The following is a 26,679-nucleotide window of genomic DNA, read 5'->3' as shown; positions in this document are numbered from 1 at the left end:
CGCTTAGCAGTTTGAGTATTCTCTCTCAAAGGAGAACATATACAAGTAACATTAAACATCTCCTTGAAGGCTTCTTTTCGTCTGAACCCACTGTTCCCACTTAGTAACTTGATTTTGACGGCTAAGAAGAGCTGAAATTGGCAGGGTGTTCTGCTGGCGTGTCACCATCAAATCTGTGCTGTTAATACAGCAGGGCTGAATTTTCAAAGTACTGGACCAACAACAACAAATAGTTTACGATTGAAACTCTTCCAGTCTATTGTTGCAGCGGTGTTACATTGATTTACAGTTTCACGTTAAATCAATGTCAGAGTGCAGTGTTATTTCAGAGGAATTTATATTGCTAGTTTCAGATTTAGTTTCAGTTTTTAATTGGAGGTTGACTTAGTGGTACACCAAAACGCCCTGAATGAGGTTTCTAATTCCTTAATTTGGTGTTCCACTCTGATCCCTATATGTTACCATGCAAGCCTGCTATTTGGACTGGTGCATGTCTGGCCAGTGTAAGATACAGTACAATTTCCCCAGCGATCAGACTGTGAGAAGAGACGGATAGACAGATGGAGAGGAGGAACACAGGGCTCCATGAGAAGTGACTCACGTTCCATTGTATAATCAGGGTATATTAAAGGAAGGAACATCACACCCTCATTGCAGCAATGAGCCATGTGTACTGTTGCTTCATAGTTGTGGAAGCCTGCACCCTCCTCCCACCCCCTTACATATGATATGTACTGTCCTGATTTGAGGACGGTGCATATCTATTAAGGTATGGTCTTGGAGTTGCAGTAAGTTCCATCGCTGTCGAGATTCATGTCATACTTTTATTCTTCAGTTTTGGCTGCATGCTTTTCTTGCTGTTAGTGCGGAAATCAGACTGAGTGGGAGGATTAAGTGATCATTTTTAATTTGACCACCTCATTTGTAGTAAAACTCTTGAGACTTATGAGGAGTCTGATTATATGCACCAGACAACAAACTACTATATGTACGATCAAACGCCCCCCCGCTCTCAAGGTGTACAGCATGCTTTCCACGCCAAACATCCCATCACCGCGAAAAGTGCACAGTCTGTATTTGAATGCAGACCGTGTACACTCAACTACATGCAAGTGGAATGCCAACTATGTGGACTTGGATTGGCGGAGTGGGGAGGGGGCTGTGCACTGATCACATATTGTGCCTCTGATAGAATACATAAAGAGCCCGCGGCCTGTTAATCATGCTGCTAAAATGTCTATAGCACTGCTGTAGGCCTCACGGTACATCTCATTTGCTCAGCACAGTGGCCGCAAGTGAGGTGAAAGGTGGTGATTATTCCTGGGGCCCAAAGCTACGCCTGCATTGCCAGCCCTGCCTCTCCACACGACTGTGCAGTTGTGCTGTACCAGTGTGGGAGAAACAAAAGCGATCTCCATCCCAGAATTCCTCACAGCACTCCCGTGAAGCACATTCTATCATATTACTTCATCATACTTTTTTTTTATCTGCTTTGTTGTCAGGAAATAGGTCCTTTCCAGGCCGGGCAGTTTGACCTGTTACAGCAGGAAACGCCCAGGTGAAACTAATGTATGAATGATGGCACTTTTCTATTCAAGTGTCCCAGGAAAGCCTTGACAGTGCAGCAGTGAGCTGCCACGCACAACACCAGGACTCTGAACCTGAAGCAGGAAATGAAAATCAGCCATGAGCAATTTTATTATTTTGTCATTAACCCCTGTGCTTTTCCTGCTGTAACATGTCAAAATGTGTTTATGAAAAAGGGCCTTTATCAGGGGCCTAAATGGAATGCAGCCATTATCAATGTTACGCGAGCGTTTCCCGTCATTTCCTTCCTATAACAGCCCACCTTCATTTAAAAGTCACTGTAGTATCTGTGGCTCCAAAACTACTACTGTTGCTCCTTCTCCGTTTGTGTGTGAGCACGCGCACGAGAGGGAGGCGATGGAGCGTAACCTGTGTGACTTCATTTCCCAGATTGCACCGCGCCCCATGATGTTCCCAACAGCTGACAGACGGTGAAAGCCTCTGCCAGAGCTGTCGGTGGAAGAGAGTAGCCTCTCGTCGGTAGCCAACACGGACTGACAAGACAAGCCGCGCACTGCTGGACTCTGGACCGCTTCTCAGCCCGGCTCGCCGTCGAGCATCGTGTTTTGATTAAAAAAAATATATATACATTCATATTTTGGTTTGCATCCTGACTTTTTCCTGATCGGGAGCTGGGGACATTTGCTGTCAGCTAACTTCCACAATCGCTCGCTGCGTCGCAGGACCGCTGCATATGTTTTCTTTGAGCTTAACAGTTTGACTCCAGCCCTTCCAGCCGTGCCCAATGCTGAGGAATGGATAGCGTGTCTGCTAAAGGTGGGAAGATGGTCGAGAGTGATGAGCAGCCGAAGAGGGACAGTGGCGGTGGCGCAGCGATGGCCGCACTACATCAATGCGAACTCATCCAGAATATGATTGAAATCTCCATCTCCAGTTTACAGGGGCTTCGGACCAAATGCGCCGCGTCCAACGACCTCACACAGCAAGAGATCCGCACTTTAGAGGTAATGAGCTTTTCAGATATGTCCGAGCCGCGTCCTGCGATGGAAAGCGGTCTAGTCAAATTGCGGAGTCATGAAGCCCAAACGCTATGTCCGCCTCGTATAGGCTCAATATTGGCTGCAAGCGAGGCGCCCTGTCCCTGAGTGTCAGTGAGAACATTTTGTCGCTTATCATACACAACTGGATCGATGCATTTGAGGTGAAGATGGCTCAAAAACGAAATTCTAAGCTTTGGGCTTCATTATATCGCCAAGATTCCTAAATAGTCGAGATATGAGGCATGCCTGATCCAGTTATTTGTGTGACCTCTTTCTGTAGGTGGGAGTATTTGTCAGGAGCCCCTCGCATAGTTCCCAGCGCCGTGCTGTGCAGCCGAACACAGCCTGGCCTAATGGCACACATTCAGCCATCTAGATGCTGCTGTTCCTCATGTTTCCCGTGTTCTGTTCTCCGCACCGGGATTTGGAGTCCGCGCAGCAGCCGCGCGCTGACACAAAACGAAATGTACGACGTGTTCCATGTGCTGATCCGTCTCCCAGCCGTGAGTAGGCAGGGTTAGGGGACGCGCCGCTTTCCCGCATCTGGATGCAGATTCAGTTCAGTCGTGCAGGGATGACTTGACATTGCTTTGCGCAAGAGCCGTGGCTTTGTGAGGGCCTCAGCGTGTCCTGCTGTAGTAGGCAGTCATGCCTGGTAGCATGCAGGCATCAGCAAAGGATGCTCCCAATATTCTCAGCTTGCATATTTAAAACAAATGGAAAATGCAGTTTGCAAGCAGTTCACGTTATCCTTTTATGCCAAATCTGCCCAATATCTGTTTTATCAATTAGAGTTTCCACTGTCTGAAATTGATAGTAGTGTTGATACAGTCCTCTTTGTCAGGGTCACTTTTATCTCAGGCCTGCATGTGTCCACCCGTGGTGTGTTTACAGTCACATATTGTTGTTGTAATATTCTCAGCTGCCAGACGACTGAAGGAATCATGTCATGGAAAGTCCAGCTTCGTGTTGTTAGTAACAATGCCATGAGGGGACAGCAGGCACTGCATCTGCCGAGGAGGCCGGTGGGAAGAGAGGGTTCGTGTGGGGTATGACAGGCCCATGTGGTGCCTTTCCATGAGTTGTGAAAAACAGCGGAATAGTGCCGGGTTAATGTGCACTCGTAGATGAATGTATCGTCGGTATAGGCTCCAGACATGCTGTCACTCTGGAGATATGATAGATGGTAAATGGCTTTTCTGGCTCATGGTTTATTTAAGCGTTATACCTCGGATAAAAGGAATATTCACTCCTGATTGGCTTGAGGCTATCAATTATCCATGTCTGTTTTATTTCTGTATAACTGAACACCCCATGAACAATTGTGCCGGTGGCCCTATAAACCAATGTTCCAGAAAGCTCCGAGCATTTAGTTTCACCCGCGCAGAGACGCAACAGCCCGGCCGAACTGGTTTTCAAGTGACCTTCAGAGTGGTCAAGAACCGCGGCTGAGAGAGAAAGCAGCCCTTTAAAGCAAGTTACAGTGCAGCAGTAATCTTGTTACTGTCAGACTGTCTGCCACAGCAGGCCAGGTAGCAAACCGCTATCTGTTTGTAGGTGTGATGTAGTCTTTGTATCGAGGTATGCAGGAGAAAAGAGAGAGAGAGCGTAGAACAAGGGAGAGATGACCAAGCAGTTCTGTGTTTTTAGGTTTTTATCCATTTTCATAATATTAATGTCCACAGAATCATTTGGTAGCTCCTCAGCCGGCTGGCAGGCATCAGGTGCAAGTTGGCAGGCTACTGTGTGGGAGCAAATTTTCACAGGCTCAAGCAAAGAAGCCCGGTATTAAATGAAAAATTCAAAGTATTAGCTAAAATGGAAACCAGACCAGATCAGCTTGTGCGCCTGTAGTTGTCCGTTTTAGCCCCCCCACTCCTTCTGTACAACGAGTGTGAGTGGGCTTGCTGAGCGTAGCATGTTGTCACGTCTTAAAACGGTTAAAAACACAGCCTGCTTGAATAGTTCACCCAAACCAATGTGAAGGCATGTTTACGGCCCGTCCGGCCCCATATGCCTTCAAGCCCTCTTCGTCCGCTGTCATGCGTACCTCGTCGCTGTGTGGAACAGGACGTGATCTGGCAGAGTACTTCCTGAGGTACGCTGTCTCATAGGTGCGTTTTGCACTGGTATTGTTCTACATGACAATGGGCAGGCCATGCCGGTCACACGTGTTTCTTGAGGCCTATTAAAACGGCTCTGAGGTCTCTTTCCTGTGGTTAGAGGCCATTATAAGGGGGGAATCTCTAAAAGTCAGAAGTGCAAAGAGTGGGTCCGGTTACCTCGAGTTAGCTTTGCTGATTTGTGGTTTGGCAAGGTTCAGTATCCTTCTCTGTCGGGCCTCGAGGATCTGAACAGCTTTGTTTTGCTGCATTGGAAACAGGTACTGTAGATACTTTCTGGTTTACAGCACAGTTAAACGTAGGTCTGAATGATATATTTATTTACATTTTATCTCATCTGATTTTAGCTGTACATTTGTCACAATAGTCAAAAGAGTTTCTAGTTAGCAGCGAGTTCAGAGTGCAGCTACTCAGCCTAGCCGTACCTCATATTAAAGAGTATATATGTAACCCGTACTGAAAGCTGTTTCGAATGTTACAAAGGCTAAAATGTGACGACAACACTTTAATCAAATCGTGAGTAACAGTGTCTTTGGTCAAATCCAAACTTTTAGGAACTTCCCTTGGACAGATTTCTTGCTGTTGGTCTCATTATGCACCAGCGGAACTGTTGAACGAGTCAAACTCCGGTCTGCTGTAGCAAGCTTTGCTATTATTCACTGTTTAACTCATGTTATTCTTTCTCATTTTCTCGTCTTCCTCTGCCTCTTGTGTGCCATAGATACTAGATTCTTTCAAACTGCCTTCCTGTCACTGAAACAAGTGAAGAAGTCATGACTATTCAAACAAATAATCGGAGGTAAAGAAAGCAAAGGCAGTCGTGCAAATGTCAGCTGAAACTTATCCAGCTTCTAAGATTTAACCTGATACGACAGTTGCTGTCTATTGACCCACATTTCCTCCCTTTTAAAACCCATATTAAGTTTTAAACTGAATTGTACAAACACGGTGTTTGATCAGGCTGTACATAACATTCAGACAGTCAAACACTCATCATCATTGCCAAGAAACCTGGTCTCAGCGTCTTACATCAGTCTATGAAGTGGAGCCGGCACGGCATGGGGTGCTGTCTTGATCAGCAGTCTTACTTCCTGTCTTTACTGGCACACCATTTTGAAACCGCATCTTGCCATAAGTGTGCACTTTCAGTTCTTGCTTTAGCCCTCTTTGAGATTGCACTTGCCCCATGCCTCAAATGTTTAAAGTCAGCAGATTGTGGACTTAATCGTAGATTTAGGCTGAGTCTATAGCTCACGGTGTCAAATTTCAGCCCATATGTCAAGATGCTGTATTTCAGACATGCAGCAGACATCTCTAAAACGCCTCTCGGTTGTGTCTAAACCTTGACCCATTCATGTGAGAGGGGGGCGCAATATCTTGAGATTCTACCAAGCATGCAACCCCCATGTGTGTCCAGGTGATCGCCGGCCTGTAGCAGGAAGTAGCCACACATGATGGAAGCTTTAAGCCACTTTAATTCCTGTGATGATTTTGAGCGAACTGCGTGAGGTCAGAGTAGTTGTCACACTTGTGGTGCAAACGGGCATCGTGGCCACATTGCACTGGAGTGCCATGAAGAGAGGCTTGAACTCACTTTATACTCTCATTGAGAGAGCTTTATTATTCCACTTGAACTGTGTGTTTTTTCTGCCTTGCCAGTGAGAGGATAATGATACTGGCCTCTCAAATGGAGTGCTAACTGGTACTTCACTTTTCACATGTTAATCCCACTCAGCCTGGTCTCTGCCTCTCGTGCTGTGTGTGTGTGTGTGTGTTACTTCTGCTGTAGCTCTTTATGTATGCCTGACTTTAACTTTATGTTATCTGCGCTGCCTTTGCAGCATGTTTGCTTTGAAACCACGATCGAGACACATGGAAACATGAACTCCAAACATCCTGTAAACAGTAGAACTTAAGTGTTTTGCTCATGTGCTGTGTTTTACGTAACCTCAAGCAAGCATCAAATGCTGCCAGATATGAACTGGTCGGTATGAATCCTCACATGAAAGCAGTTCTTCTCTTTTTAATGACTGCTCTCAGTCATGATCAGCAAACGGCAAAGCGTCACTCTGTTTTGTCTCCTCATGGTGTTGGAGAGAGTTTGCTGTGCGCTCGTGGTGCGAGCTGTTGTGGCTGCATCTATATTTAGACATCTTTCTTCCTACGCATTTTCAGGGTTGGTTGTTAAATAAGAAAATCAAATGACGCGCAAAGAGCCTGTGCAAGAGGGGAGAGCAGAGAGGAAAGGGGAGGGGAGAATCAAAGCCAATCCGCTGGGCCGCTTCTTATGACATGACAACCGCTGTGTGTGTGTGTGTGTGTGTGTGTGTGTGTGTGGGAGGCCGAGGAGAAGACAATGGAGAATGTTGCTTACGCGAGGGTGTAGAGGAAACACAACTCCAGTGACTGTAGCAATGCTGACCCTGTCTCTGCCCCCCCCCCCCTTCAGTATAAGTGGTGTAGTCAATAAGAATGGACTGCATGGTGTGGAAATCAGGATGAGCAGTGTAGGCTGGCCTTAATCTATTCTTAAACTGACTCAGAATGAGATGCATTACGTCCTGTAATTTTGAGGTCTGCTGTGCTTCTTTTGTGGGAAAGGGGGGATTTGCTTGCCCCAGCTCCAAATTATAAGGAAGTTAGCATGGCATGCCCGGTTGTAAATGGTTAAAATTGCTGTGTGTTGTAGCTATATATATCAGCAATGTGCTTGAATTAGGGTGAAGCGCGTCCTTGTTTTTGAACTTTTTGTTTACTCATTTTCAGTTTTCACAAAATGGCCAATATTATCTGCAGCGGCACTAAACAGTGCTACTTTTGTATATGTTTTGACATGTATAAGATGGCACTGGCCACACGTCCTTGTGTCAGACACATCGCAGTGTAAGCCTAAACTAGGCCAAGGCTGTGTGTGTGTGTGTGTGTGTGTGTGTGTGTGTGTGTGTGTGTGTGTGTGTGTGTGTGTGTGTGTGTGTGTGTCTGTCTGTCTGTCTGTCTGTCTGTCTGTCTGTGCGTGTAGGCTGTAGGCCAAGGCATAGGCTAACCTTGCAAAGCTTTACCACAGACAGTTGGAGGCCGCTCTGTCACCTCCTCACCCCTCCCCCCCCGTCCAGTGTAGGGGTCAACTTGCACTGGTGGTAACAATGATGGAGGAGGGGCGGCAGGCCATTGTCTGGGACCGTCAACCATGCACGTTCAGCCTACCGCAAACATCCATGTGACCTGACATCTGCATAACTAGCTCTGCCCGGCTCCATTGTGTTTTTGTCTTTTGACATTTTCATCTTTCTTTCTGTTTTTTTCCTGCCTGGATAAAATTGTGCAGAAGCCATAAAACATCGGCGCGCTCATCACAGTTTACTTGCGCCACCCTGTATAAAATGTGTCCTTGAAAGCGATATTAAAATTAGCTGTAAATTTGCATTATCTTCCAGCTCCAGTGCTACTGTTGCTACTGTCACATTCCATTTTGACTGTGACACTGACTGGAGCTGCCACATGCAAACACAGAGGAGACTACAGGGTAAAACCAAAAAAGAATACTAAAGGACCCCCGATCTCCTGTCACTATGTTCCCAGTGATGGTAATATTGTGTACAGGTTTGGTTTCCTCCGATCCCAGAGTTTGCTTGGACATAGTAGAAGCGCTTCAGTGGTCTCACTGCGCTGTTCTCACCACAAGAAATGTGTGCTTTTTTAGTCCAGGAGAAATAAACTGACCTTCCTGCGCAAATATCATTTTCTGGGACAGAGCGCTGTTGCTCGGCTCTCAGATGGGCCGTGCTATCCTTGGCAGGTGCGCCAAAGTGGCTGTGTCAGCAAGAGCCTCGAGAAAACAATTGGAGCGGTGGGATCCGCTCCCCAAGTCTGCTGTGTCAGGCAGGCCGCTGCTGGGAGTCCTCGGCCCTCCCTGGCGGCTGACACACGGGCTGTCACTCATCTCCTCACAGCATTCGGCCGTTGCCATGGTGTAGTTTAGCTCTGCTGACAGGTGGGCTCTGACGCCATCCCCCCCCCGCACCTCCTCCCACCTCCAGGCCACACGTCAAATGCTGCTTTCCCCACTCTGCACCAAAAATAATTTGCACGGGGCCTGTCATTATCTTTTGGTTTGTTGATGTGGCTGACTGTGCTCACACCACAAACACACACATCACTGATATCAGCGAGGGATTTGGGGACTTGTGTAATCCCATCCACCTTATTTATTTAGGACGATAATGGCTGAAGTGAATGCTCTGCGCGTTAGCGGAGATAAAAACGCTGGTGACGTGTCGTGACTGTTACACTTGTGGTCCCGTGGAGGAACACAGTGACATTTGTATGTTGAGATGTGTTGTGTCTGCGCTCTGTGTTTCACATGTGTGGGAAAATCCCACTGAAATGTTGCTGACGACTCAGAAGAGGGGTTGCTAGGTAACCTGACGTCACAGCACTGCACTGTTGTATAGGGAGGTAAAGCTGGAGGCTAGCTCATTAGCCACATCAAGTGAAGGCCTCTTACTGCTGGCCATGCTGGGCCAGACCTCCAGAAACACTGAACTGAGACACCCGATGAGGGCACAGGCTCTGCAATTCAGAATTTGTGAAGGGTTGGGTATGAAATTTGTCTCGTTAAGCCTCCCATCTACTTTGGTATACATGCAGCCCACCTCCAATGCCTGGCTGGGCTGCCTGTCTCTCACCTCCACCCACAGATGGAGCTGCTCTTACTGGCTGGGCTCTAAGGTCAAATGCATGCAACTAAGAGGGGGTGCAAACATTTTGGACACCACTTAACTGTTTGACTTTTTATTCTGTGCTTACTTTTTAAGATTTTGTAGGTATTGACATGTGAAGCCTGAAAGTTAGTGGTTTTTTTATGGACCAATCAGCTTTTATGATGGGGCCCTTGCTTTTAAGTTCTGAAAACATCACATTTTATTAGTTTGCGTTCAATAATGCATGCTGTATTATTATTTTATAATGCTCTCAGTGCAACTGATAATTGATGAGTAAAAAGCTGCAGTCAGAGTCGACACTGAGAGCATTTACCTCCGTTCCAACCTCTTTCTCTCTCCTCTTTCATCTCCCTGGCCCAGAGTGGAGATGCTTTTGTTAGCTGCCACGAAGCAGCCTTTTTACATCCCAAGGCCACACTTTCTGAGAGTAGTGTGGCGGTATGAGTTTTTCTGTCTGCTTGGCGAGTGGATGTGTCAGGGAGAAAACTGAATGAGCAGAGAAAGACACGCGCTCCTCATTGTTGCTCAGGCACTCGAGAGGTGTGCGGCGGGTCGAGAGCCGGCTGGTGTTGCACGGCTCATCTGAAGGTGCTGCCTGCTGTAATGGACTCTTACAGATAGACGGCGAGATAAGGAGACACACTATACGGCCGCGCCGAGCTGCACAACGCGGGCCGCTGCAAACCAATACCATGGTGTTCATTGTAATACTTGCTCACAGGACCACTGCACTTGACATTGGCTCGGAAAGCTTATATGTTGTCGGTTATTTGAGTGTTTTGAGATGGGTTTGGCTTTTCAAGGGTTTGGGATGTTTTGGTAGTGTCAACTGATGCATCCCAGGTTATGAGACACTACAACAAAGGTCTTCACCAGGGCTTTAGTCATTAATGGGCTGATTAGTAGATGCAAGCATCAAGAGGAAGACTTGGGGGGGGTGCTGTGCATCAGTAAGCCATGTTGAAAGGACTATCTCAGCAGGCAAGCTTTTCTTCTTCTCCTCTTCATTCACTCCCCTGCTTCAATGTTGAGACATTGTGTAGCCGCCACAAGTCCACAACTACAAGCTAGCAAGTCTGTACCACGTTTTCCATGAGCTGGTGATGAAAAGTGCAGCAGCTCTGAAACTAACAGGAAAATTGACCGGTCATATGTTCACTTTCTTCCAGCTTGATGTCACTAAGCTGCTTCCCTTGTTCCAAACACACTTGGTTGCTTTTCCAGCTCCGCAGATGCTCTCATTAGATGATCAGCTCATTGTTCCTCTGTATGATAATAGCTGTTTATATCTAATTAACTGCCTTGTGCACTGGGGGCACTGTGAAATTGGGTTAAACAAACACTGGAATTGTTAGCGCAGGTACATTGAGCTCAGGCTGGAAAAGCGATGGGAGTGTGGAGTTATTTCCTCTGTCAGGTTAACCATTATTGCATTGATGGAAAATACATAGTAGTTCGTGTCATCTGAGGTGATGACTGCATGACGGACTTTGCTCCATCCAAGGTCACAGTTGTAGTAACTGCTCTATTGCTCCAAAGGATGACTTATTGTGTGCGGTATTGCAATAACAATAAAACACACATACAGCCAACGCAGAGGTGTGACTCCTCAGTGAGGTCCCGCTCCTTAGCTCCGAGCACGCTGTGAGCCTACCCTCTAACCCGCCCCTCCCATCTGCGCTGTGTTCTCTGTTGCTCCCTGCAGGTGAAGCTGACGAAATACATCTGTAAACAGCTGCAGTGCAAGCAGAAAGTGCCAGAGACAGAGAGGCCCGAGGCCCTGGACAGCTACCCACACCTACGAGACTGGCTACGCACCGTCAACCTGCGACCGGAGCTCATCGAGGTAGGTCACGTTGCGTCTCCCTCTCCCTCTGGCCCGGATTACTGTGTTTGTGTCATATTTATGTGGATTCAGCATGTGTGCTCAGCGCTCGCTCACATGCGCATGAGGAATACTTGACCGGTGACCATCAAAATGTCTTTCCAAAAGTGAAGCTCCGTCATTTTTTATGATCGTGATGTTTAAGCTGCAAAGAGTCGCAACAAATCTGAACTTGACCTGATTAGATTTTTTTTTTTCGGGGTGGGGGTGGGGGGGCAAAGCTTTTTATCTATAGTTTTTCAAGGCAATATATAAAAGCATGTTTCATGGGACTAATCTGGAAGAGAGTGACTGCTCGCTATCACTCAAGCAAGATTAGCATGTCCTTCTTTAGGCAAACTCCTCATGGCCGCCACAAATCTAGCTCCCAACCTGCTGCCATTTATATCTTTGTGCCATGTTGGTGAGACTGGAAAGTTCCTTTTATACAAGCTTGTGAGGAATTTCAACAATAAATGTCGCCTCACATATCGTTAAGAAAGGTCTTTGCTTGGCTTCATTTGGTGTGATGAATGCAGCAGCATCTGCAAAGTTTTTTCAACTTACAAGCAAGTCTTGACACTTGTTCCTTAAATTAGTTTTTTTTTTATAATAACTGTGACCAAGCTGCATACCTAGCACAGCAATTTGCAGTATAAAAAGAAACTAGAAGTACAGCAGGACAGTTATATTAAGCAGACCAGCAGCTAATAAGCACAGCATCACCTCTTGTCAATAGGTTGTGGAGGAAGTAGTGACAGTCAATCTGAAAATGGTGTGATGAATGCAGCAGCATTAATGTGCACCGTGGTGGAAGTGGAAGAGGTGACCTTCAGATTAACAGCCTGAGGAGGTCAATAATATGTTCAACATGTGTTGCTCCCTGAGCAGAACACAGAGTCCCCACCAGTTAATCTGACCTCTGGTGTCTTGTGGAGGAGCGGAGGTCCTATCAGAGAGCTTCCCAGCTGGAACAATCCTTCATCAATACAGCTGTTTTCTAATTATAAACACTATCTGCTGCTAAAAAAGAGGTCACTTTTGATCATGAGGGAACTCCCATGGCTGTGTGCGCTTATCTTATCATTGTGCTTTTTATTTATCTTTTTCTAATTTATGAGCAGCCGCTTTTAGATCCACGCGTATTATCACGTTGTACTAAATACGAAAGCAGCAGTTTACCCTTTTTCCACCAAATTAGCTCTGCTTCTTGAACCAGTTCCATTCAGGATTCTTGGAAGCTCGGCGCTATCTAGCCAGCCAGCCCGCGTTTCCTCCAGTGTTGAGCGGAACTATTGTAATCAAGGATGCGTCATGAGCGGAGGGCGTTGCACAGCGCACAAAGGAAGTCAACAGTAGTCACAAGATGGCGGATCGCATTGATTACCTGCAAGCTTTTGTCCCATTGTTACAGATATGTGTTTTTATGTAAAAAAAAAAAAACAAAAACAAAAACAAAAACAGGCATTATTAATGATAACATGCAACCTGCTATTTTAGTTCGGATCTGGCTGGAAATCAACTTTCTAGGTTCCAACCCAGTTTATTTTTACTCCAAATGGTTGCTGCGCAAACCAGACCAGAACCTGTCCCATGTTGGTGGAAAAGGTTAAGGTGTTGTTCATTGACTAACACCAGCACCCACAAACTGGTTGCTCACTGACTCCTGACAAAATGAATCAAATGCATTAATTTCCTTATTTTGCAGCTTTAGTGCAATCCTCATTCCACCACATGCTTTGTTTGTCACATTTTAGTGTTATTTCCCCTCCTTCCTGTGCTGCTGTAAACTGTCCTAATCCCTCTCAGCTCCTGTGTGTTTTTCTTCTTCTTGTCTGTTTGTCTTTGCTTCCAAAACCGAAGTGTAACCTGCTTATTTTACACGTTTCTGCCCTTGTTATTCTTTAATATGCCCCAAGTTTTGTGCGCGCTTTGTTTTCCGTTTCACCGCCTTGTTCCAGATCTGCTTATTTGTCTTGCGTGGACGGTTTAGTCATATCTGTCATGCTCAGTGCTCTTTTTGCTTTGCCGTTTCAGCCTCGCCACTTTCCCTTCAAGAAAGTTTCACTGCTCATTTGTATATCTTGTACACCAACGGGGGATTTCCTAAAACATGTAGAGCCGTCATAGCGTCACGATGACCCATTTAGATCAAATATTATTAGATTGAGATTTCTTCAGTGCATCTCCTGTCTCCACACTTTGAGGGCTGAAGAAATTACGGCAACTGTACTTAGTATTTAATTTTCTAACCTGCTGTCTAACCTCTCTGCTCCATTGCTGCCACTGACACTGAGGTATTGCATAATGTTATACAAGCATGTGGAAGCCATGTTGGCAAGCTTCTTAAATGATCACGTGTGTGTCTCTCCGTGAACTAATTAATTTTGTCTGTGGCTAAACTAAATAGCCTTATCTTGATTAACCCAGGCTCACTACAAGGAAAAGGTTACCAGAGCATCTTGAGCCAAGAAGTTTGTGTGCGTGTTCTAAAATGCCAGTTGCTAATATATTATACATATTTACTGAAACCTACTTGACCTAATATGTAGATTCAACAGCAAAATGCTTTTTATTGCTTTGCATAGATACTGACCAATAACACTGTACCAAGATGGCTGCAGCACAGTAAGCATGTGTGCAAGCTATGCTGTTCATGATGCTAAAATTGTCATGTTATTAGAGTGAGTAGGTGGGAGGAGAGCTGAGGGCCCAGAGCCACTTTAGAATATCACGTCACTCACCCTCGCTGCTGTGTGTCTGTGCGTGTGTGTGTATCTGTCTCTGTCTGGGTGCGTGTGTGTGTGTGTGTGTGTGTGTAAACGCTTCATTTTGCTTACAGTGTACACATGAGTGTGGGAGACTGCCCTAGTTTTCTGATCAGTGTTTGCCCTCTCAGAGCAAGGGTTTAACCTGACTGATAAGCGATTGCGTACTTCCCATGTCAAAAAAACATCCTTAACTCGCTGGACTATCTCCTATTTCCTCCCGCGGTCTGTGTGTTTGTGCTGTCGCTTTGCCTCCTGTCCCACTAACTGAACATTAAATAAACAGGCCTGTAGGTCTGTAGCCATGGAGCTTTAGTTTCAGTTTAGATCTGAGATTTAACTTGACTGTATAATGTCATCAAAATCTGCTGCCGACGGTTAACTGCAGTATATGAGCACAGATGGTGAACTTGCTGCACAGAGGATCACGGGCAGGTTTGTCGCTAATGTAGCTAACAAGGGCCGAGGCTTGTTTTATTAATCTAACCTCGCTGTTGATTTAAACACTGTTTTACTGCCTGCTAGTTTAAAAACCTCATCCAGTACCACTCTGCTCTGTCTCAGCGGCGTTGTTTGTCCGTCTGTTCATTGTGTGATGAAATAGATGATTGACGTTATAATGTCCAGTTTGACAGTAGTTGGTTGCATAATGAGGACCTGTAACTTCTCAGTTTGAAATACGTATATACGCATTTGCACATATGCGCACACACATTCACATACACACACAGGCTGCAGGGGATTCAGTCCTAGCAGCCATGCATCTGTGTCTTTAATTTGTAGCCTACCCATGCTAGCCAGTCTGCCTCCCACTCTGATTTTGCCCTACCAATGAAATCCTCTGCCTGTACAGTGTTGTGATATGTGTATCCTCTCTGCATTTTACATGTCTTTCTTCTTTCTGTGAGCTGCTGTCTAAGACTGCTCTTCATTGCATAGATGTGTTAGATGTGAATCTGAATGAACATGGCCGCCTCTCAAGCAGTCGAATATAAAAGCAGTGACTGGTTGACCGCTGCAGATTTTTGGGCCCAAGTCCCATCTATAGACTTCACTCCTATCTACTGATACATGCATAAAATCATGTCTGTAGTGCTTTATAATCTGCACTTATCTTCCAGATAAGCGGAAGAAGTGGTATGTGCAATGCCCCAAACAAACAGGATTACACTGGTTTCCAGGAACAGTGCAAGTCAGAGGTTGCATGACCCATTTAGTACCCTGCCATGCTGCCCTTTTAATGCAGAGTTGCAGCCTCCCACAGGCCATGATGTTGAGACTGCAGTTGTTAGAGCAGAAGTTTTTTATTGATGTTCTGAGTCTCTTTGCTTTCTCCTGTGTCACAGATGTTGTCAGTTTTATTGTGGCCACATTAATGCTGTTAAGTGTCTTGTTTCTGAATTTTTAGAAAATAATCACCCTGATTACTTTGTATACACTAAAACTGATATCCCCTTAGTTTCAGTACCTGCTGATTGGTTTCCTTGTTGCAGAGCTTCCCTTTCTTGTTTTTTGCTCATTCTTGTATAGTTCTTGAGTCCTCACCCTCACCTCTTTTTCTTGGGATTGCTCCTCTGCAGGCAGTGGAAGCGAAGTTGTCCCTGGATGCCTTACTGCAGATGACAGGTGCTCAGGTGAGGGATACAATGCGAAGACTCGGGTCCAGTTCAGAAGAATGTGCCAGGCTCAGTGCTGCCCTCTCCTGTCTGAAGAGTGCCACTGAATCAGGTATGTGTTTGCCGGGTGGGAGCCTCCATGATCAAATGCATCACATTGTATTCACCCTGGGCTTTCTGCTGGTGGTGATTGTGCGTGTTGTCTGCTGTCCAGGAGGTGAACTGAGGGAAGACGGCAGTCCATGGCTGTCTGAGCCCACAAGGAGGGACAGTGGCTCTCTACTGACCGCAGATCAGCTAACCAACCTGGGGACTCCACTCCGCCCGCACAGTCCCTCGCCTCTCGCCCGCCCATCCACCATCCAATCCACCCCATCCACCCCCTGCAGTACCTTCCCTCATCCCCGCTCAGGCTCGGTGTCAGCAGTGCCCACGCCTGAGCCACTGGCATCATATGTCCACGGCGAAAGCCCTCTCACAGATCCATTCCCGATGTCCTTAGCTCGCGCGGCTCGGCTCCACGGACACACTTCCACCCCACCCATCACTCCGCCCTCAAAGAGGCGTCACCGGCTGAAGCCCCCCTGCACCCCTCCGCCTCCATCCCGCAAAGTGCTGCATCTGCTTCCCAACATCACCCTGACGCGCAGCAAAAGCCACGAGTCCCAGCTGGGCAACCGCATCGAGGACCCACCCACCAACAAGTAGGTGCTTGGGTTGCTGTGTGGGCCAGCACGCTTTCCACAACTCACTCGTCAATAGCTTTTTCCATAAGTAGGTCAGATTTGAACTAATGGGAATCCTCAGATCACATTAGAATTGGACCAGGTCTCCACTTTCCACTGTGTTAGCACAGGTTTACGGGCACTGGGGAATGTGGGGAAAATGCTGTGAGAGGTGAGCTACGATATATTTTAGCTAGGAAGCATTCGATTCTTTCAATGTCTTTGCAGTTCTTTAGCAATATTATGCAGGCTGATTTGTGAATTAAGCCTGATTTTGAGGTCTCATTTACTGTTCACGCCTCAATTCCTTTGTTCTTGATCTAATGACTGTTATGAATCCAGAACTAATGTACGTTTTTACTCAAAGTATCCATTGATCATATATACATGGCCAAACTCTCCTTCAGCACTGCAGAACTTGACGGTTAACCTGTAAAATGTCCACACGCAGTGGAGAAATGTAGGGAACCACTTGCAGGCGCTGTAGTCTACCAAAAACCCTCCCAAAAAAACACATGATCATGGTGGTGTTACAGTAATTGGGTTACTCTGCAGCCTTATGTTTCTTATCACTCACTGATGAGAACAGTTGCTGGTGCAGTTTGCAGGGCAGAAGCAGAGCTTTGCGTGGATACACTCACATGTGTTCTCTCTCCCTCTTTCACATCCTTTCACATCCTGTTGCTCCTTTGCTCTGACTGTGTGAGTGCAGCTAATCCCTGCACAGATTCCCAGAGATTATGACTCATGTCAAAACAGGAAGTATTTCCTAGGACTAATGCTCGGAGGTGGCAAGACACACACAATCTCTCTCTCTCTCTCTCTCTCTCTCTCTCTCTCTCTATTGTGATTGGATGCACATACACAAACAAGCCACATTTTTATCCATAATATCCTGTCTGTTTATGGAAGGCTTTACTAAAAAAAAAAAAAAGTAAATAGGGCTGATATGGATCCAATGCATCTAACGCACACACAGACGATCCTGCTCGTTTCTCCTGGCTTCGTACACATGTTCGGTATATTATAACAGGAATCTGAAAACGGGTCACAGCTCTGATCGCTGATTGAACCGAACTCAAGATGAAATGAAACAGATGGATTGTTTTTCCAGCCATGATTGCTCACGTGCATTTGTGCATGTGTGTGTGTACAAACCACAGAACTGGCACTGCTTAGCGATTCAGTCCTTGTGACTTCAGTCTGGGTGTTAAGTATGTCACCCTGGCTACCCGTGCCAATGCTATTTAGGTGTTCCAACGTGCCTCTCTCCAGCCCTTATGTAACCGGCCATATATTACTGTGTTCAAGAAATGCTGCTGGGTCTCAGTTTTGCTTGGACCTACTGATACTCCAATTTTGCTTTCCCTCTCTCTAGGTGTGTTAAAAAGAACAAGTTGCTCCTGAATATGCAAGTCAACGGGAATGGATGTGAGGACTCGCCTTCTCGTTACCCCGTCATGTCTGCGCGCACCCCTGGAGTCCCCCCCGCCGCCACCACAGCATCTTACACCCTGCCTGGCACGCCCACCCTCCTGGAAGAGCACAGCACCATTAAGAGTGGGTCATGTATACTTTTTTATGTTTGCTGATTGGTGGAGTATCCATGTTTAACATGTCAAAGATAGTCTGTTTTAGATTGGAATGTTTATCCAATTTAAGATGTCATTTGTGGGAGGGAATCACATCTCAAATGTACTTTGACTGTTTTCTAATGACCAAATCTAAATTGTTAAATGCTCACTTTTCTATGTGATTAGCCATTGGGGTCGCTTCATGAGATAAAAGTCTTTCTCAGCATAGCCCAATCCTCCCCTTGATCTTTCTCCACCTCCTTCCATCTCTTTCTCCGTGGCTAGATAACGTAGCAGTGCATCGCAGCTCCCCACAAGCAGTGAGGAGGGACATAGGCCTAGCTGTCACACACAGGTAGGTTTCACACAGTATATCCTATCCTGTCACAGTAAAACTATATTTGGTATCAATGAAATAACAAAACAAATAACTGTACTACTAATAATAACTCAACAGTAATATAATACAACCTTTTTTGTGTTAATGTAGGTTTTCAACCAAGTCCTGGCTGTCCCAGACATGCCAGGTGTGCCAGAAGAACATGATGTTTGGGGTGAAGTGCAAACACTGTCGGTGAGTTGAGCGCTTTCTCTTTAAAAGAGAAGAATTTTTGTCATTGACTGAGACTGTAGAACAACAGCACATTAGTACGCAGAATAAAGACACACAGGACAGAAAATTTGGAAGTGGTAGCGTAGGAACGCTCATACATGAATGCTCATCAGTACCGGGTCTCTCATATGCTGCCTGCTGTCTGTGCAGGTTAAAGTGCCACAATAAATGCACAAAGGAAGCTCCATCCTGCAGAATCTCCTTTCTACCAAGTAAGCTTTGTTTTAATCCTCAGTCATGCAGTTGAGGGACACCATGTGTTTTGCATATACATTATTGACGTTTTCCATTTCTGATCTAGTCGCCAAAATTCGGAGGACCGAGTCTGTTCCGTCCGATATAAACAACCCTGTGGACCGGCCGCCAGAAGCACCGCAGTTTGGCACACTACCAAAGGCCATTACAAAAAAGGTAAAACAAAAAAAAGAAAGAAAGAAAAGAAACAGCTTGGGAGTCCTGCTTTACAATGCAAAGAGTCACTTTATGTAGCAATGTAAAAATCAATGACATTACATTAATAGAGTTTGTCTCTGGTACCAAAGGATTTGTACATATGGAAATTAAGACACTGGTTCCTGTAGCACAGATTCTACATGTGTTCCACAGAGAAAACGCAAATAATTCTGAGTGATTTTTTTTTCCATCAGCTTTTCAGTCTTTTCACCATCCAAAGCAATCCGTATTTCTGCCAAAAGACAATCAAGCAGATTTTCCTGAAAATCGCTTTGGCTGCTACAATGTAAAATGAAAGTTGTAGCTGTAGCAGTCATCTTTAAATATAATATGACTGTTATCTATCAAATAAAAATAATTAGTCTCATTTGCATCCATCCCTGCCCCACCAGGATCATCCTCCAGTGCTGAACCAGCTGGACTCCAGCAGCAATCCGTCCTCGACCACCTCATCCACACCTTCCTCCCCAGCGCCGTTCCAGCAGAGCAACCCGCCGAGCGCCACTCCTCCACCCAACCCCTCGCCCAAAGGCCATCGGGACAGCCGCTTCAACTTCCCAGGTAAGCCTCACAGGGGCCTGGATACACAAATACACACATACAGAGAGCCAGATGCTGTAACCTGACCAAAGAAGTACACACACATACTGTACATACTGAAACATGCATGCTAGCATTGAACTCTTGATTTCTATTTAATAGTATGAGCAACAAACACTCTTCTCTCTATATATATGACATTAACACTGAGGAACAACAGTGCTTTTTACTAAATCTGTTAATTCAGAGCTTCTCTAACCAAAGGTCTCTCTCCCTGCCATGCTTGTCGGTCTTTCCTCTGTTTTTGCAAAAGCTGCCTGTTACTTTCAGCATAGACAGCAGTTTATCTTCCCTGGTGAGTTGATGGGTCCAAAGCGTCATGCTGCATTGTCATTCTCCCATCGTTGTTTCACTCTCCAAACCTTCAGTTCCCCGCAGTTCTCTCCCTCCTCTGCATGTTTGCTTTCAGGGTTGTAGCCTTTACAGTAGAAAACTCTCACTGTGTGCCAGCATTAGGATTGCATGTTGACACGAAATGGCTTTTTGACACCATCTGCTGGTGGTAATGGGGAATTGCATGAACAGTCATTTTATGTGTTTGGTGGGCCATGAGGTTTGCTAAAGGACGAGGGGGGGGGGAGTACAAGAGGGGTAGAATTTTGGCGCCTCTCATTCAATCTTAAACCATCTTATTTTCCTCTGCAGATGTCTCCAGTCCTGCTCATTTGCACCCCGATGTCCTCCAAGACACTGTGTAAGACATTTTTATTAACCCCAATAATATGAATTCTGTCATTTTTGTGGGATTTTACCCCTCTGACATTGATTCTCTGTGTCACAGCAGTGAGACTGAGCAATCTGCGGATGACATACATGCTGAGCTGGTAGAAGATGAAGATGAAGAGGTAATGTTGCAACATGTTGTGTGTGCAGTCTAGAAAGTGCACTTCGGTTAAGGTTTTACTGTCAGCATAATGAGGTTTTTCACATTCTGGTCAGTTTGTGGAAGCTGATGTTGTCGTCCATCAAAGGAAGCACAGGAATGTCAAAAGAAATAAACTGGCTGAAAGACTCAGATGTCATCATGGAGCTCACTGAGTGATAATGAGCGTAAACAACCTTGGGAAGCACAGGACTGGTGACAAGGGATGCAAAAATAGTCTGTTAACCTTAGACGAAGCTGAAAATGGTGACATTGACCCAGATCATCACGACAGAGGAACACCTGAATGCATGTTTGTTATGGCACCAAAAGGGGTTTTGAAAATCAGCCGTCAAAGCAGAGACACGTGGGTCAAACTCATTTCTCTCAAGTTGTGTTAAATAAAAGGGCAGCTCTGTCATACTTATTGGAGGACATCAGGTCATTTTTTTTAGTGAGTACTGTAATAAGATGATAGCAATTTTTCATGTCATTAAAAAACCCAGAATGCAGGTTTCATGTAAATAATTTTAGCATGGTATTAACCAAAAACCAATGACTCCTCTGGCATTTCTTTATTTGAACCACGTTGCCCTGTTTGGCTGTGTTGATGCTGGAGTGTGACGTTATTTAGTTAACCAGAGTCTTGTTGACATGAAAATATCAGTACACTTTACAGCTGAGACAGCAAGACAAAACAGAATATCTCGAAGAGCAACAGCACAGTTTCCATTTGACTTCTCCATAAGATTAAATATAGAACCATTAGGAGATGCAGATGCATTATATCCAGTTTTGCCCCATTTTACCATTCATATGCACAGTGGACTAACAAAGCCATCACCACACTCTCGCAGGACGGAGAGGAGGAAATTGAGGTTGAAGATGAAGACCCCGAGGCGGAGGAGGACAACGAGGAAGACGAGGAGGAGAATGAGGACGATGGGGAAGATGAGGATGACGAGGAGGACATCAGGATGAACGTGGGCTCAGACGGCGAGTGCGACGAGCTGGATGATCTGCCCAGCTCTCGGGGAAACCAGTGGAAGGGCCCCATCTCCCGCAAGGCGAGTCAGACCAGCGTCTACCTGCAGGAGTGGGACATCCCCTTTGAGCAGCTGGACCTCGGAGAGCTCATAGGAAAGGTGAGGCGTCTGACCTAGACGTTTGTTGGTATATGGATCAGATTCCGAAAAGGTGCTGAAGGTGTGTGTTCACGCAGGGCCGCTGGGGCAAAGTGCACAAGGGCCGGTGGCATGGTGAGGTGGCGATCCGACTTCTTGAGATTGACGGGAACAATCAGGACCATCTGAAGCTCTTCAAAAAGGAGGTGATGAACTACAGGCAGACCAGGCACGAGAACGTGGTCCTCTTCATGGGGGCCTGCATGGCTCCGCCCCACCTGGCCATCATCACCAGGTGAGAGCAGAAACATCCAACACACCTCCCAAGTGATTTCAACCTGGATTTCATCATCAGTTTAATCTTTTCTTCTGTCTCCCCCACAGTTTCTGTAAAGGAAGGACACTGTATTCAGTTGTTAGAGACACTAAAAACACTCTGGATATTAATAAGACAAGACAAATCGCTCAGGAGATTGTAAAGGTAATTTCATCTTTTATATCTGGTCCAGACCACAAACTGACTTTACCAGCCCTGTAGATGCATTCTAGGAAATATTTTCATCACATGAAATCTCGAAGCCACAGATATTAAATATATTTTTGGAATATATTTCATTTTCATTCTTGCCAGTGTAGTCCAATTCTTAATGTGCATGATAGCTGCATGAAAAGCCAGTGCCGTGACAGAAAGGCTGGAATAGTCCGTAACAAATGAGGGATCAATGAAAGCACTATTGAGAGTAAAACCTTTTACACACAACCAAGATCTTCAGTGTGCACTTTTGAAAGGTCGAAAATGGCAGCAGGTGGAGCTTAAACACACACATCCCCGTCTGAATTAACATGGCAACACTTGATGAACTGTGGCTGTTTGTCTTCCGCTGCAGGGAATGGGCTATCTGCACGCCAAAGGCATCGTTCACAAAGACCTGAAGTCAAAGAACGTTTTTCATGATACCAATAAGGTCGTGATCACAGACTTCGGGCTGTTTGGGATCTCTGGAGTTGTCCAGGAGGGGAGGTAAGAAATGCAGCTCAAGAGGCCTTAAAAGCACAACCTCAGCTAAAGTGCTATGCACACTGCACTGCTGTTAGCTGGGGAGGTCCAGTCATTTGTAATAATTGCTGAGTTCCACAGTGGCTGCAGGCCTGCAGGCGTTTCCCTTATCAGCCAGTATTGCTGAAGTCTCCTGATAGTAGAATCTGAATAAAACGCTTGTTCTTGAAGTGCATTCTGAACACACAACTTGCTAATTTTGTTCATCCTGTGTGTGTCGCTTCACGAATGGCTGTTTTGTACACAGGAGTTGGAGATGGATTGCACTTAGTTAATGCATTTTCCACTCTAGTTAATTCATTTTTCCACTCAGATTTTCCACTCCATTTGATCTGTTACTGAAAACTGTGTATCTTTTTTTTTCTTTTGTCCAGGCGTGAGAACAAACTAAAACTTCCACATGGATGGATTTGTTATCTCGCACCAGAGATTGTGCGCAGGATGAGCCCAGGTAACAATGAGGACCGCCTCCCTTTTTCCACCTCAGCAGATGTGTACGCCTTTGGGTAAGTTCTACACACTCACACATTTAGTTAATTTAGTTATTTTAAGCCCTGGAGACCTTCTGTAGGAGTTTACCGTTTGACAGAATAATCATGCTTTTGCTTCCCCCCCTTTAAGCACCATTTGGTATGAGCTTCAAGCTAGGGACTGGCCAATCACCAACCAGCCTGTGGAAGCTACCATCTGGCAGGTGGGGAGCGGAGAGGGCATAAAAAAGGTCTTGGCGGAGATCAGCCTTGGCAAGGAGGTCACTGTGAGTTGAAACCGAAGTGCAACTGTGTCAGGCATTCAGAAAAGCACATGTTTATCCTGCTTGTATGACAGCGGTAAATGATCAACCATGCTCCAGTGATGCGGAGATATTGCAAAACTTTTTAGATCGATCATCATTCATAGTCCACAGTCCAGCGAGTGCATGACTCAGCACTTCTCCAGGTGCACTGACTCAAAGTGGTTTGTCATCTCAGGAGATCCTGTCCGCCTGCTGGGCGTACGACCTGAGAGAGAGGCCGACCTTCACCCAGCTGGCTGACATGCTGGAGAAGCTGCCAAAACTCAACCGCAGGCTTTCCCACCCCGGACACTTCTGGAAGTCTGCAGAGTAGGTATCCAGAAGCGAAGGACGATGTGAAGACACTGGACATGAGAAACAAAAAGAAAAATTCCTCTGTTCTTATTGCAGTTCCATGTGGTACAGTGGCTTGTAGTGTTTTCAGCCTTTGGGTTAGGGTTGTGGTTACAAAGTCTTATTGATAGATAAGATGCTTAAATGGATAGATTTTGAAAATAAGACACGTTAAATTGAAGGGTTTGATAATATCATTGCACGGCACCACGGCACAGCGTGTCCCAGCTCTGCTGTTGCGTGCTGAAATGTGAACTTTGTGGTTTATGGATGCGAAATGTAAAGTTTAATTTATTAATTGTCCGACAACACTCTCGACAGTTGTGTCAGGACGGAAATGGCACATTCATGACTGTCGCTGTCTTACGATTGCAGAATTTTCTGATGCCATGAGCAACATCAGACTGTCGCAGTGTGACTGGACAGTTTATTGCCTTTTGCCGTTATTTAAACGAGGCATGGAGGCATGGAGAGGACTGAAGACAGATCCACACAGATATATTCCATTGGTGTTCATTTCCTTCTTCATTTAGAGCTTTTTGAGTTCCTCTCTCACATGTTGCCATCTCCACTGGTATGTGGTAATCCTGTCCATTTCATCCTCTTTTCACCCAGACCAGCTTTTCCACTTCCTGCCGCCACACAGCATCGACACATACATGACATCATTCCAGCTTCGCTCTCTCACTCCACGTTTCCCACTTGTTTTCTGCTTCTTATTTATGATTTCCTTTTTCACAAACATCCATCGTGCTTGCTCCGAGACGACACACAGCCATTTTATTTCCACTGTGACGCGAGCAGTCAGGGGGCCTCACCGTCACTCCTGTTTAATTAAATGCTGGTTTTGTTTAGCTGGATGATGGGAGAGATGCAAGCATGTTTTCTTTAAAAGAAAACAGTAAGGAAGTCTTCATGGTCATAAAATGGCCAAATTTAACTTGAAATAATTTCCTGATTGAACTCACATGGCCTGACCTTTTTTTTCATGTAGCGAATATCCTTTAACTAATCTGTGGATGTAATATCTTGCTTCTTTCCAAATTATGCTTTCTTCACTGTTACACTTTCACTAACCGTCTAACGTTTGTGTTTTCCTTTGCTCTCTTCTCTCTTCTTTTTCTCTTGTCTAATCTAGGTTGTAGCAGTCACTCTGAATCATAAGCAATGCAAAACAAAGCCTGGGTCTGCCTTGCATGCTCCTGTATCCTTAACTCTTACAGGATTGATCAAAGCATTGCCTCTGCCTGAAACAGACACTGCTTCCACTAATCCACAGTCTGATCTTCCATGTCTAACCGTTGCGTTTTCTTGTTGGGAAGAGAGGATCGTAGGGTGGGGGAGGACGCAGCTGTCGTCCTGCACGCTTTCCCTCCGTTCGTCCGACATCTCTTTGCCTTCCTCTTGGTTTTGTTCTGTAATGTCGTTCGGGACTCTGAGGCTTGTGAATAACTGGCTTGTGGTGTCTGTGCTGAGACTGACTGGTGTGCTGTGGTCTGTGCCTGCTGATGGCTGCCCCGTCCTCAGCCCGCTCACCCTCTCCGTGCTGCTGTGATCTGGTTGTTCTCGCCGGGGCCTTGACCACACAGCCCTTTTTTCTTTCTGAAACACACACACACACACACACACACACACACACACACACAGAAACCCACTGCTGGACAAAAATGGACCCTGCTACCAAATGGACCACTTCATCTATCTATGTTTTCCCTGAGGGGTTGACACGCGTTTGACAGGCTGCTTGAGTGATGTTCTCAAACCAACTGCCTCTCCGCTCCTCTTTCAGTTTTTAACGTTTGTGTGATGGCATGTGCTGAGACGGTCACCAGCCCATGTCCAGGCACAATATGCACTTTGTCATCAGGAGGGAAAAAAAAAAAAAAAGTAATCATGAACTCTTTTTGTTGTTGTTGTTGTTGTTTAGTTTGGTTTTGAATAGTCATATTTGCAGTGTTTTCATTTTTCTTCAGGAGGGTCTCAGAGACGGGGTGATATGCTCACTTGTATGTTGTCTTTTTGGAGTATAACCTGGTAAATTCACTGTTTATTGGATGCATATGAAAACAGGACACTGATGAAGCCTCGTGTATGCGAAACGGCAGTTGTGAAATGAAAAGAAGCAGGTGAACTCTTCCCATCATCATTCACAATCCACATGGGAATAGAATAATGCTGGCTGTTTAGGATTAAAGACCTTTTAATAACTGTCCATCCATTGAAGTGTAAAGTGCACCTTATCAGAATATGAGTTACTTAGAAAGACCCTTCTTTCAAGAAGTTGAGTGATTTCATTCTCTGCGCAAAAAAGAAGAAGAAAAGAAATCAGGAACCTGGCGCAAAAGTGTCCTATATCTTCCTAAAACATTACCTCTTGTGCGCGCTTGTGTATACTGTTTGTGGTTGCTCGCTTCAGTTGGCGTGCTTGTATTTATGTGTTGTGTGTGGGTGCACGTGTGACTGAGTGAGCGTACTGTGCTGAATATGTCGGGTTGGTTCTCGTGAAAGACTGCAGTAAATGTTGTGTTGCAAATCCAATGGTATGTAATGTACATACATTATTTAATGTATAGCAAATGAACCTGATTCTTCTAATATTTGTATAAACATTTTCTATGTAAAATACATCACGACATTTTTTGAATAGGTACTGCTATGGCTATTACAGATGTGTATATATATTTATATTTTTTTCATGTATAAAATACTGTATAAAAGCTGTACAATTTTTTAGAATGGGCCAATACATGTTTTTTTATGTTGGTGTAAAAATTCATATTTTTGTATTGCATGTGACTACCATTCTGTACACGCAGTTTCTGTTTTCATCCATGGAAGACAATAAAATGAAGCTTGTCATGT

At 45.4% G+C, this 26,679-nt stretch overlaps 1 protein-coding gene across 3 annotated transcripts; it reads left to right on the top strand.

Moving 5' to 3' along the window:
* The first annotated feature begins 1,985 nt into the window (after positions 1 to 1,985).
* ksr1a (kinase suppressor of ras 1a) lies at positions 1,986 to 26,679 on the top strand. Of its 3 annotated transcripts, XM_076750487.1 has the most exons (21): positions 1,986 to 2,552; positions 11,138 to 11,278; positions 15,645 to 15,792; positions 15,895 to 16,384; positions 17,784 to 17,965; positions 18,265 to 18,334; positions 18,470 to 18,553; positions 18,743 to 18,804; positions 18,894 to 19,003; positions 19,438 to 19,606; positions 19,899 to 19,940; positions 20,291 to 20,339; positions 20,427 to 20,490; positions 21,365 to 21,652; positions 21,730 to 21,926; positions 22,016 to 22,112; positions 22,519 to 22,652; positions 23,063 to 23,194; positions 23,310 to 23,445; positions 23,660 to 23,793; positions 24,956 to 26,679. In XM_076750487.1, the coding sequence occupies exons 1-21, from the start codon at positions 2,343 to 2,345 to the stop codon at positions 24,960 to 24,962; spliced, it is 2,946 nt and encodes a 981-aa protein (XP_076606602.1). In that variant the 5' UTR covers positions 1,986 to 2,342; the 3' UTR covers positions 24,963 to 26,679. The 3 variants fall into 3 exon arrangements, with proteins under 3 accessions (XP_076606602.1, XP_076606604.1, XP_076606603.1); XM_076750489.1 differs by lacking the exon at positions 19,899 to 19,940 and having other exon boundaries at positions 2,010 to 2,552; XM_076750488.1 differs by lacking the exon at positions 24,956 to 26,679 and having other exon boundaries at positions 2,010 to 2,552; positions 23,660 to 23,929.

The sequence above is a fragment of the Chaetodon auriga genome, chromosome 15, assembly GCF_051107435.1.
Source record: "Chaetodon auriga isolate fChaAug3 chromosome 15, fChaAug3.hap1, whole genome shotgun sequence".
NCBI lineage: Eukaryota > Metazoa > Chordata > Actinopteri > Chaetodontiformes > Chaetodontidae > Chaetodon > Chaetodon auriga.
The sequence above is the reverse complement of the archived record's forward strand: the minus strand, read 5'-3'. Positions and strand labels throughout refer to the sequence as shown.

Coding starts and splice junctions, on each gene's coding strand:
- ksr1a (XM_076750487.1), top strand. CDS start 2,343: ATGGATAGCGTGTCTGCTAAAGGTGGGAAGATGGTCGAGAGTGATGAG. Junction 11,279..15,644: donor TGCGACCGGAGCTCATCGAG/GTAGGTCACGTT, acceptor GCTCCTCTGCAG/GCAGTGGAAGCGAAGTTGTC. Junction 21,653..21,729: donor TCGGAGAGCTCATAGGAAAG/GTGAGGCGTCTG, acceptor GTGTTCACGCAG/GGCCGCTGGGGCAAAGTGCA.